General features: G+C 42.7%; 2 protein-coding genes across 3 annotated transcripts; one reads left to right on the top strand and one right to left on the bottom strand.

The window, feature by feature from the left end:
• Positions 1-717: 717 nt before the first annotated feature.
• myl9b (myosin, light chain 9b, regulatory) lies at positions 718-4,778 on the top strand. Of its 2 annotated transcripts, none has more exons than XM_018725720.1 (4): positions 718-812; positions 3,225-3,435; positions 3,588-3,749; positions 4,084-4,778. In XM_018725720.1, the coding sequence occupies exons 2-4, from the start codon at positions 3,249-3,251 to the stop codon at positions 4,257-4,259; spliced, it is 525 nt and encodes a 174-aa protein (XP_018581236.1). In that variant the 5' UTR covers positions 718-812; positions 3,225-3,248; the 3' UTR covers positions 4,260-4,778. The 2 variants fall into 2 exon arrangements, with proteins under 2 accessions (XP_018581236.1, XP_018581237.1); XM_018725721.1 differs by lacking the exon at positions 718-812 and adding an exon at positions 824-915.
• A 2,066-nt stretch (positions 4,779-6,844) lies between these two features.
• On the bottom strand, positions 6,845-11,120 carry LOC108918343 (homeobox protein TGIF2-like). Its single transcript, XM_018725476.1, has 4 exons — positions 11,055-11,120; positions 10,853-10,941; positions 8,835-9,070; positions 6,845-7,819 (listed from the first exon to the last, which is right to left on the bottom strand). The coding sequence occupies exons 2-4, from the start codon at positions 10,869-10,871 to the stop codon at positions 7,301-7,303; spliced, it is 774 nt and encodes a 257-aa protein (XP_018580992.1). The 5' UTR covers positions 10,872-10,941; positions 11,055-11,120; the 3' UTR covers positions 6,845-7,300.
• Positions 11,121-12,065: the final 945 nt, after the last annotated feature.

The following is a 12,065-nucleotide window of genomic DNA, read 5'->3' on the forward strand; positions in this document are numbered from 1 at the left end:
CCACGTATAATATTACTATTGAATCACACAACAAATTATTTGGACAATTTACCCATGTATAGGGTGGGGTATTTTTACTGCATCAGTTTAAAACACACACCGTTGATAAAAATGCCTCCAAAAAGAGAGGGATTGGAACAAACAACCCTTAAAGTACAAGTCAGCAACAGGAAACACTGCAATAACTGCTGTCCCTGAAATTTTCACACTGTCAATCTACAAAACAGTGAATTATCAAAAACTCTGCAGTACTTTACATACTGTATAAACATTCGATGAAAGAACTACTTAAAAACCTTTGTTTTTTCTAATTCAAACACTTTAAAGGTTAAAGATTTCTACGCGAAGGCGACCGCGGTGGCATCTCGAGGACACACTGCAGAACCCCAGACAAGGGATGAACCACTACCTTATTAAGGCCCTAGACTCTGAACGTGTGCTCACACCGCACTGCCTCCATTCCCTTCTGCTCGAGATGCTGGATACCCAAAGTACACACTGCCTTCTTTCTCTAAATAAGGCAGTCTTATCTGAGTTCCTGTACATTCAACACAACTTCCAAATACCCCAAAATCCACTGTGGCGGCAGGAGGCAGCAACCAGCACATATTTTTCCCTTGTATGGGAAATTCGTGGAGGTGTGCTGGGCTGTTTGAAAGATCCACAACCCGCGATTGGCTGAGAGGGAGAGGGGGGTGTGGAGTGCACGGCTGATGCTTTAAACAAACTTTAGGCTAACGGTCCGTCTTGTTGGGACGTGACGCGAGACAGAGGCATCAGGGTTCTAAAATAATTACTATAAGCAGCGGAGGGTAAGCTGGAGAATGATTTCATCGCTTGTTTTTTCTTTTGTCTGTTGTAAAAATCATCCTCTCTTGGATAAATAGGAATCTGTAGCCGGCGAAGGCAAAATCTGTGAGTAAATTTTGGGAAATCAGGGTTCATGCTGGTGCGTCAGTTTCACGGGAGTTTTTTGGGCAACAGGGAGCTAGGAATTTCACAACTAGAAACTGGGAATTTTACAGCGCTGAGAGCTTTGGGACCAGACACTATAGTTTTTGTCTCCGTTCTCGGAAATTGATGCCGCTTTGGAGAAAAGCGTCTGCTAAATGAATAACTGTAAATGTAAATGTCTATGGAATTGATTGATGAAAATTAGGCATGTGCTGGAGGTGTGCTTTGGGATCTGTTCAGGGTAGTGGGGCTTTGCACTTCAGGGATGGGACTGCTGTCATACTACTGGAATACCTAAAGCTGCACTTTGTAGGATAAAGTAAACTTGCCCTTGGACTGCAAAATTAGGAACACGAACGATACAAAGCAAATATCTTCCCGACAAGCACACCCGCACTCTTCCGTGATTTCCTGCAATCGTTCATATCATTGTAAGAATATAATAAGTCCTAATCATAGAAAAATATAGGGCCCTCTTCTTCCAACTACAAATGCAAAATGTCGCGTGTAGAACAGCAACAGCAGCAGCAATCCATGAGCAGGAAATCTTTTTTTGTCTTTGTGTCAGTGTGCAATGCCCTGTGTCTGTTTTTTGAGAAGTTGCACATCAATAAGGGAGAAGCAATGTCTATGAATTAAGATTTATATGGAGCTGCTGGTGGTGTTAATCTTCTTCTTACAGCCTGAAGGTTCCTGGTTTGAATTCTGCTCCTAGTGCTGTAGCCTTGTAGACGGTACTTAATATAAAATTGTTGAACACCCAGCTGTATTCTTCCAAATAGGCAAACAAATGTTAGCTGCTAAGTGGAGAAAAATCTAACTTCAAATGTTGTCTGGGACAATGTTTCAGCTAAACAAAGAATTAAAGGTCCAAATAAAATTAAGCTGCAATCACCACCCAGACTGACTTTAGGAATCTATTCCAATAGAGTGAAACTGTTGTTCCAACTACCTTTCATTAGAAACCTTCTCATTTACACTGATTCATTCAGCAGACACTTTTTACTCTGTAGTATTTAACTGGCACGCAGTCAATCACTCATCTATACACCGGAGAACTGAAACACACTGTCTTTCTCTTGCTCACACACCCACACACACTCTGGGCAATTTAGAGTCACCAATTCAGCTGAAGCACAGGGGAAGGAAACCAGAGCACCCAGAGGAAATCCATATAAGAATACCAGATGAGAACGTGCAAAGTGAACACCGACTGAGTGATGACCAAACCCACAACCTCTCGCACCATCCAGGTGGTGTGAGACACCAGTGCTAGTCACCGTACCACCCATTTTCACTGGGGAACTGGAGTGTCTTGAAGGCTCAGTGACGGCATGTTTGTGTTACATAAGCAGTGAGTGTTTACACTCAGTCCTTCTCCATATTTGGAGTGTGACCAATAGAAGTCATTTTCCCAACCAGGGTTTTCCTTAGATATCAATTGGCCTCCTACTGCAGTCTGCTCTCTGCAATACAGTTAAATGATTTCTGGGATTCTGGAATGTGGAACTGAACCAAGAGCAGTAAGAAGTGAATAAAATTGGCACTGGAGTTTCACAGCATGCCATAACACTGTCTGGTCCAGTCTCTGGAGAAGAGATGCTTCTGCCAAATAATCTTCTTGCATGGTAATCCCTAAGGTTGAGTTTGAATTTTTATGGACTTTTTAGTTGATTCTACTTTTATTTTTTTGAGAATAATTTTTAATTTTTAGCATGTTGAGACATCTTTTGTTCTAATCCTATGTTGTATTATTTTTATTTATAGTATTTATTTATTGAGCAGATGCTTTGCCCCAAAGCCGCTTACAATGTTAATGTATTTAAAACATTTACCTATTTCTACAGCTGGGTAAATTTTAGTGGAGTAATTCAGGGTAAGTACCTCAATCAGGGATTCTACAGCAGGAGGGTAGATTCAAGCATGGGTCTTGTAAGTTCAAGGCAGCAGCTCTAACCACTACAGTATCTGTCATATTTTTATTTTTTTTTTTACTGATTTTTGTTTTTTATTAAAATGTATAGCTTATGTATATTGTATATTTCTTTTTATATAGTTGAAATGTAAAATGCTATTAATATAATTATGAAAAATCTTGATATTTTATTGCTAATGTTTTCTTTTAGATTAATATAAATAATTTCGTAACATAAGCAGAGCAGGCACCGCCTTACTGTTAAGGGAGCCGACAGAAGCGTAAGTGAAAATCTGTCCTGAACAGAGCTCTTACCTCCCAGTAAAATGCTAATTATTGACATATTCTGTGACAGCCATAGCACAAACCACCTGGCAACATGTCGAGCAAACGCACCAAGGGGAAGACCACCACCAAGAAGCGCCCACAGAGGGCCACTTCAAACGTCTTTGCCATGTTTGATCAGTCCCAAATCCAGGAGTTCAAAGAGGCCTTCAACATGATTGACCAAAATCGTGACGGCTTCATTGACAAAGAAGACCTCCACGACATGTTGGCATCTTTGGGTAAGCCAGCAGAATGCTTAGCAGGTTAATCAGCAGTGAGGAGAATGGAGGAAGAATCTGGCCAGTGCAATGGACTTTAGCTCTAGAGTGGAGCTAGATTTTATTGTAGCCTTAAGATAACTGTGGACCTGCAACTTTTTCCTTGGTGCTAGGCAAGAACCCATCAGATGATTACTTGGAAGGAATGATGAGTGAGGCACCAGGTCCAATCAACTTCACCATGTTCCTCACTATGTTTGGGGAGCGACTCAATGGCACTGACCCTGAGGACGTCATCCGTAATGCCTTTGCTTGCTTTGATGAGGAGGGATCTGGTATGTTAGAAGGTTTCTCTTGGCACTTCTAGGATAAATACAGTCCATAAACAGTGGACACCTCTGGATCTACACATATTTTAAAATAAATGTGGAACAAATGCACCATACCTAACAAGTAATACAAAAATGTTTGCCTTTCAGTTTTTATGTTAAAATGTGTCCATGTCTGATAAAAAATGCAAGACTTCTGTAAATGGTGTTAATGAAGGATTTACCTTAACTGTTGGATAGCGTCTCATACTGGTTCTGAGAGATTTTGATAAATTCCTTGATACAGGCCATCTTCATCCAAATGACTTTTGAGAACTGACATTGTTGTGTGCTTGGGCAGGAGTGATCCACGAGGACCACTTGAGAGAACTCTTGACTACTATGGGTGACCGCTTCACTGATGAGGAGGTGGATGAGCTATTTCGCGAAGCACCTATTGACAAGAAAGGCAACTTCAACTATGCCGAGTTCACTCGTATCCTCAAGCATGGTGCCAAGGACAAGGATGATATTTAGAGACTGACTGCTTTTTTCGCCCATCGCTGCCCAAACCTGATGACCTCCGTCGCTCTCAGTAGCAGTGCTCACCATCTATAGTTCCACTTTCAATGTCAAACAGGCCATTGAAACCTACTGGATTCAGAGAATCCGTTTTCTCCATATAAAAAATGCGTTGAAAATATTTGAAAATGGCCCAAAAATGATTGACATTTGGGTATGTTGTAATTTTCACTTTTCTCTCTAAAAATATATTTAATAAATGCCAAATCTATTTTGGGCCTTTTCAAATATTTACATATAATCAGAAAATACAGTATGTACATTTCAAATACATTGCTTTTTCCAGATGGGTTTGCTGCCAGAGTAGATCAATTCATTTCTTTGTATCCATTTGCATCCAGAACATACTATAGCGCCAAACGCAACATGCTGCTGGCAGGACCTGGTTTCCTGTGGAGACATGTTTGCCAATATTTCTCTGCAGTGAGCCGTATTAAAGTGCATCTATTCCAAACATCTACATCTCTACTGTGTCGTTTCGTTTAGGTGTAAACACTCACAACCATCCTAATAGGAGGCATGAAGGAACATCATTTCTTAACCATAAGCCATGTACAGTAGTAATTATACAATGCACTTGATAACAGCCACTAGTGAGCATAGGATGTTGACGAGCTAGAGGGTCACGTACAACTCACTAAACAACAAGCGTATGCACGTTCTCTAGGCTGGAACTGACTTGTGACAAAGTAAAAACAGAGAGTTTACATTTTTTTGTGTACTTGCATAGACCAAACATTCCATATTGCTGATTCCTCCTGAGTATTTTTGTAAACGAGGGCCAACATACAAGAATTTAGAGTTCTCATAAACTAAAGAGAATGTGAAAGTTGGAATCACAATTAGTCCACAAACTCATAACCAAACCTAACAATTAAGTAAATGTTTACATCTATGTCATATTTATATCTCAAATAATAATGCAATTGATTATACTACTAAAATTGTTTAGCAAATTTTCCTTTTTATTTTAAATGCACATACAAAACGTAACAATAAAAATCTGATGTCATCCTGAATACTGAAGAACACGAAGAAATCTACTTGTGATTACAAGTAAGGCACAAATCACCAGTTCATGAAGCATTTGAACAATGTAACAGAACAAACTTCATTCTGTGCTACAATGTATAAGTAAAAAAAAAAAACTACACTAAATCATACATGCATTCCACAATGGCATTTAATGTCTGACATTCATTTCAGCAGCTACACATGAAAATATTCCACAGAACGAAAAAGGAAAGAAAAATCAGCCATCAATATAAATACACTGTAAAATGCGTGAAGAGCACATGGAATGAAGGAGGGATGCAGGATGTTTCTATTGGAAATTTACCTCCTGAATCGCTTTGACATCTCTGTGAACAAGATGAGCATCCCTCAAAGTGTTTCATGTAATACAGGGAACATGAACAATTGCACAGAGTACACAAACTGTACTGCTTCAAGACAACTGAAACAGGTTTCAAAGACTCATTCTCTTGTTACTGTATTACACAAATGTGTGGCTCCATTGCTTGAGATACACTAAGAAGCAGCTGGTTTGGTTTCACGGAAACTACAGTATTACTGGAAGAATGAGTAACAAGTACTGCAGCCTTCAAAAATGGTCACGCGTTAACAGTCGAGGTGCAACCGTTCATGGAGAAGGCAAAGGTGAAACATGGGTTTTAAAGTGAGGTTCAATATCCTCTGTTCAGTTCTTAACCTTTAAAAATCTTATTCCATTTCGGCCATTTAGTCACTGACAAATTAGCAAAGACACAAAAATGAACACATTTGCGACACTTAAATGTAGGAAAAAAGCTTAACCACTCTGACATTACTTTGTACAAAAACGATATAGTCCAGGTTTGTTTTGAAAGACATACTTCGACTTGGAACTGTATCAAAACAACTTAAGGCAGAGCTATTCCTATACAGTGCAGAAAAGCTGAGTCACAAAGAGCTCAGAACGTAAGTAGAATAGGGTCATATGCAACCGCACGGATAGAAAGAGAGAAAAAAAAATAATACCTGGATTTACCAAATAACCCTGACTCAGGTTATGCAGGCATCATGAATGCTACTGGGAAGGCAGTGTTACGTACACAGTGTAGTCAATTTCCTTTCCTGCCCAATGTTGTGGCATAAACTAAGCTGCAGACGACTGGAATGCACACATACAAAGGCCATATGCTGAAATTAAAAAGTGTTTTACCAGATCTATTCAATTTTTAAAGTGCATACAAAAACAGTCACCAGCTGCACCAACCACTGAGGCACAACTACAAACAAAATGCTGGTATTTACCTGAAGGCCACAGTGAATTTTGAAAGGAAACATCACTAAGGTAATATGCCATATCTTGTACATTGGCAAACCATCACATTTTCCTGTGTACAGTGTTGATGCCAACATCACAATATCACCAACACTACTGGAATGTGGCTTACAGACATCTCTGAGATGACACTCCTTTCTACAGCCCTAAATGCTTACAAAAAGGAACTATTTTTTAAAAAAAAAAAAAACACAACACTAAAAGTTCCTCTGTGGATCCAGCTACAGAACACCTATAACGCATTCACGTCAGCTGTCGAGTTTGTCACAGTTTCAGTCCTAACACTTTGGGAAAAATGGCTCCACTGTCACGAGCCACGCCTGAGTCCGGAAGGGAATCGATCCAGAGAAGATGCTCCACCCTAAAAATGCCTCTTCTGTAGAGTGTCAATCCTCAGCCAGTCCTGCTTTCAGTCAACTGCTTCTTGCATTGTGCAAAGGAAAATTTGTTGCCTCCATGTGGTCAGAAAGCTCTTGACACACACCATAGCACACCTCATACACCAGGCTCAAAGACACGCTGCCCATAGAAAAAGCCCTTGGTTCCCTCCCTCTGCGAGACATTTCCGTCGGTCGCCAGGACACTACAGAAACATTCCATGGACCTTGGACTGCTGGCTGTCGTATCCTACAAAGACTTCTTCTTTGGTGGAGGCGGAGGCAGGGCATGTCTAGGAAGAGCCTGGCTCTCCTGCAGCTCTCTGCTCATCCCGTGGACTCTCACAGACACCCTGCTGAACCTCCAGCTCTCTAGCACGCTGCAGCGCTGCGTCCACCAGCAACAGCAGGTCACTGAAGTCCTGCGTGGTGCTCACCATAGTGGATGCACTGGTGTCGTGGGTCTCGCTCCTGCCGCCGGGCTCGCTCGCTCCCTCCTGTAGGCTTTCTGTGTCCACCTGAGTGAGGCTAGGAGAGATGGCCACGCAGCCTGCCCCAGACAGGATGGCTGCAGCAGTGCTCCCTAGCAAACTCAGGTCCAGCATTGGGGCTGGCTGGATGACAGGGGGGCGCAGGACAGACAGAGCGAGAGGTGTATTGTCCAGAGCTTGAACTCCTCCATCACCTCCTAGTGTAAGCCTGTCAGCCTTTCCTGGTCGCTGGGAGATGGTGACATCATTGGAGTCCTTGGCATCTTTTCGCAGCAAGTCCGGTAGCAGCCTTCTTCGGGCATTGATGAACCAGTTGCAGATCTGAGAGAAATCAGTGAGCACGTACAAGATCCCAGACACAGCAACGTATTAATGAAAACTAAAAAAAAAAACAAACAAACCAAAAATTTAAATGCCCCGAAATAAACGAGCTTCTACATTTGTTTGACATACGTGTCCTTATTCCATCTGCTATCACACTGCTGCCAAGGACAGCAGGGAAAGCCAAACGGTAGCGTACACATTTCAGTTCCAATACAAAACAATATTTGCCAGTTAAGCTGTTGCTACAGTCACAAATCAACAACGCCTGTTGGCACTGGTCAACTGTAGCTTCAACGTCGCTTCGCAGGTGGGGGTGGGTTGGTGTCAAGTCTCACCTACGTGCCACATATCTACTGGATTATGCAAAAGATGATGCTCTGGACTGCACGCTTACTTTCACATTTAAGGCATCGGACAACTTATGATATGTGTAGTTGAAAAGAAACACTTGGGGATGCCCTGGGAGAAAGTGGATACTGTAGAAACACAAGTGTGGTCTGTCCTGGGGCTGTTGTCACTGTGGCCTTCACCTGGATAAGAGGTTTAAAAATGGATGGATCGGGGGGGGAAAAAAAAAAAAAAAAAAAACTCCCAACCACAGAGTCCTTTTTATCTTATGAACACTGGTTCCTGAAATAAAGTCAAATAACATATTCAAGTACCTACAGAGTTCCACCAGTACCATATACAGCCTTCCTCCAACTTCTGCAGATAACGTGTTCCTGAAAAATCTTTCCTAAGTCAAATTCTTATAAAACAAAGATGTAATTACCATTAGTTTCAATGGTAAGTATTTTCACAGCTATCTTAGAGCTGCTACCTCTGGACTCTGATGTTGCGTTTATTACCGCTGCAGGTTCTTATGTTATGAAACAAGCAAGTATTGCGAGTGACAAGTATGACGTCGGGTACAGCCATCCTAAAGGAAGAGCATCAACCGCAGCAACACGTTAATACAAAACTACTTGCGCATTCAGACCTATCTAGGGAAGAGAGACAATCTGAGACGTACCTGTAGCACAGTTAGGCGCGTCTGGCCTGACAGACTACGTTTCTCCTGCTCAGACGGGTAGGCGTTGAAGCGGTGTTCATAGAGCCAGCTGCGCAGCACCTCCACAGCCTCTTTTGGGAGGTTTCCACGGCGCCGGCGCTTGGCCGATGCCCCAGACTCGTTCGGTGAGAAGTCTTCGGACACATCGTCCTCATGGGGGTCGCTGTCTGACGTGTCAGGGAACTGAGAACCGAGAGCTGCGTGGAAACACGGCTTTTAGCAAAAAGCCACGCATTCCTGCTCAACGTGCATAATCGATCACATTAAACAAAGAACGCACAAATCTATACATAATTATCAATTTAATTACCAGTTTCCTTCTACGTGACTTACAATTATTTAGTCATCCACACATATAGGTAATTTTTACTCAAGCAATTTAGACTAAGCAATTAGGTGAACGAGACTACAGGAGGAGAACGGATTAAAATAACGTACTTATTCATACGAATAAGTATTTTACTGTACTGTTTAAATAATAAAATAATGCTCCAGGTGCCCAATTATTGCAATAAAGCACGGTGCAAGTAGTGCTGCAGTGTAGCTGTTGCTGTCTCGCCAGGAGAAGGTTGTTGGTTCGGATCCCACCCCTGCTGCAGTTCAGTTGATCGGGGTGTTTACCATGATAAAGCTGCTCATGATCCAACACTGTAAATCACATACACAGGACACGACACGGTGCAGAATTAACAGAACACGTTAGAAAAACTCCTGCGGACTCTTCCTTGCCCAGAGAGTGACTGGACCCCCTACTCCGGGGAAACCTCATCGCTGGTGCCACTCTGCCATCTCCTCACAAGGGACGAGGATGGACAGCAGCGGATAGTTTAATAATTTCCCTTGTGGGATCAATAAAGTATATCTATCTAGCTATCTATAGCAGCGCTGCGCGCACGTCCCGCGCGACGCTCACGCGCCTGTCAACTTGAGCAGGGCGACAAAAAAGGACTTTTCCTCTACCGTTTCTCTCTCTCTCTCACACTCACACACACACACACACACACACACAAAAAACGGGACAAGCAGCGCATATGCGGCGACGCGTTTTAACACACACGGATAAAACACGCCCCTCAGCCTATTTTGCATTAAAGAATCATTTAAATTAAGCCGTCTGCTCTGCCCGAGACAGACTCAGATAATTAAATTACTAGGCGACAGCCGCCGGGCTGTGAACTCAAGACAGAAACCGAAAGGTCTGCAAATGCAATGGCTACGAAACTGGGTTGACAGCGTAATAGGTGTTCGCGCGCGCGCACACACACTCACACAGCATCTCGCTCAGACTTAACTTTACCGTGAAACCTTACTCTGTTTGTCTAATAAAAATACGTGCTACTCTTTCGTCAAGCGTCGCTCCCGCGGCGGCGGCACCAGACTAGTAACCATATTTATGAGCAATAACAAAAAAAAAAAAAAGGTGTACGAGTGAAGAAGAAGGCAACGCTTGCGAAGCCGCGCGGCTGACTGCGCGTGTCTGTGTGCACGCGCCCCCCGGGTCCGCGCGCGAGCTCCGGCACGCTGACGCGCACGCCAACGTGGCTTCGAAGTTTGCGGAGCCGTGGCGGTTGGCCGGTTGCGGAGTGCGACCGCCGCCGGGCTGCTCTCATCCGAGGAGCTGCGCTCCAGCTTTGGGCTCAAACTCGAACGCAGGGCGAGGCAGAGTAGTAGGACGCAAACACGTGGCGGGTAATTCGAGCGCGGTTTCGAGCAGCTCGTGAGACTGTATTTGAGTTCTTTCCACACAGGACAGTGCAAAGAAAAGAAGCGGGCGCGGGCCTTCCTCGCTCGCTCGCTCACTCAGCAGCACTGGACGGACGGACGGACACCGCGCACAACTTCTTCTTCACTTCTTCCCTCCGGCGCTCCCGATTTAAAACCGCACCGTGCAAACTCACCGGAACCGTACGCCAGAATACTACTATCATAGTTCGTTAATAAAAAAAAATGGACCTCAGAGTAGTCCGAGCTCATCTTACCTCTCTTGAAGGATTTCATTGTTGGGGTGGCTGACGGCTTGTCACTCGCTCGTCTTCACGCGAATCTCACAACTTCTCTGCAAAAATATCTACCCCGGCGAAAACAATAATTTCAGAGCAACGACCGTATTAAACCATATGCTTAAAATTTGTCTATATATTGCATTTGTTGTTTTAAAAGACACTTCGTGTCGATGCCTACATTGTTTTCGCGCATTATTTGCTTTAAAAATAAAATCTCCGTCGTTTCAATTGTTTCTCAGGCTCGTCTACCTGCATGTAGCTATACCACCAGCTTGTTGTCTGGTCATCCAATCAGAGAGCGGACGCACAGAAAATCCCGCCTTTCCCTCTAAAATAACCCAATCACAGCTCTGAAATTGTTTACGGGGCTCTAACTGACACTTCGAGTGTCCATTAGAGAAGACGAGGAGGCTGGCTTTGCCTGGAATGGCAGAATACGCTTTACGTATTGTGTTGGTCGTCTTCCCACGTGTACAATGTAGTTGGAATTATGAAACATGCCTCTTCAAAATGCCCATTTTATTCGAAATCCCCACTTTAAACCAATAGTCATTCAGGCATAATCTAATTTAACGCCTAAAACCGAGCAAAACAGGAGCGTGCTAAACGTATCTCTTCAGATTCTGAGTATTTTATCTTCTATGTGTTTATAAAAATAAGTTTGTCAGTTTGCTGAATGTTGTACAAACAAAATGTATACGTCGTTTGTGGGCGATCATGGTAGAAAAGAAACATCCACATACTGCCCTCAAGTCATTTTTTTCTTGGTTAAATTTTAGAACTGGTGTTGCTTGTAGTTAATGTAATGTCCCAAAGGATAAGGTCTCCACACGAGAATGGTCCGACAAAAAGTCTCAAAAATATAACTGACTCCATAAAATAGTATTCAGACTAAACATTTTAACCTCCTGTCTCTTATTGAGCAAATATTCTAGTTGCCCCTTCCTGTTGGGTAATGTCTATAAAAATATTCCAATTACAAGAACATATTTGCATTTCTGAATAATGAATTTAAGAAATTTTCCATTTTCAAAATTCTATTGCCTTTGCCAGCCTGATGGAACAATTTGAAGGAACAGTACAAAACCATAACTGCAGCACTAATTATGTATTTCACAGTTTATTGAATGAAACATGTTCATAGTTCTTCACCCAGGCAAACATTGTCTGTTATCGCTGCATAAAGTAC

Source organism: Scleropages formosus, chromosome 22 (genome assembly GCF_900964775.1).
Source record: "Scleropages formosus chromosome 22, fSclFor1.1, whole genome shotgun sequence".
Lineage (NCBI taxonomy): Eukaryota > Metazoa > Chordata > Actinopteri > Osteoglossiformes > Osteoglossidae > Scleropages > Scleropages formosus.

Bases quoted from the DNA above. Each gene is read 5' to 3' on its own strand.
- myl9b (XM_018725720.1), top strand. From the start codon at position 3,249: ATGTCGAGCAAACGCACCAAGGGGAAGACCACCACCAAGAAGCGCCCA. The intron at 3,436-3,587 runs GTAAGCCAGCAG...CCTTGGTGCTAG, and splicing joins CGACATGTTGGCATCTTTGG to GCAAGAACCCATCAGATGAT. The intron at 3,750-4,083 runs GTATGTTAGAAG...GTGCTTGGGCAG, and splicing joins CTTTGATGAGGAGGGATCTG to GAGTGATCCACGAGGACCAC.
- LOC108918343 (XM_018725476.1), bottom strand. The intron at 7,820-8,834 runs GTACGTCTCAGA...GATTTCTCTCAG, and splicing joins CGCGCCTAACTGTGCTACAG to ATCTGCAACTGGTTCATCAA.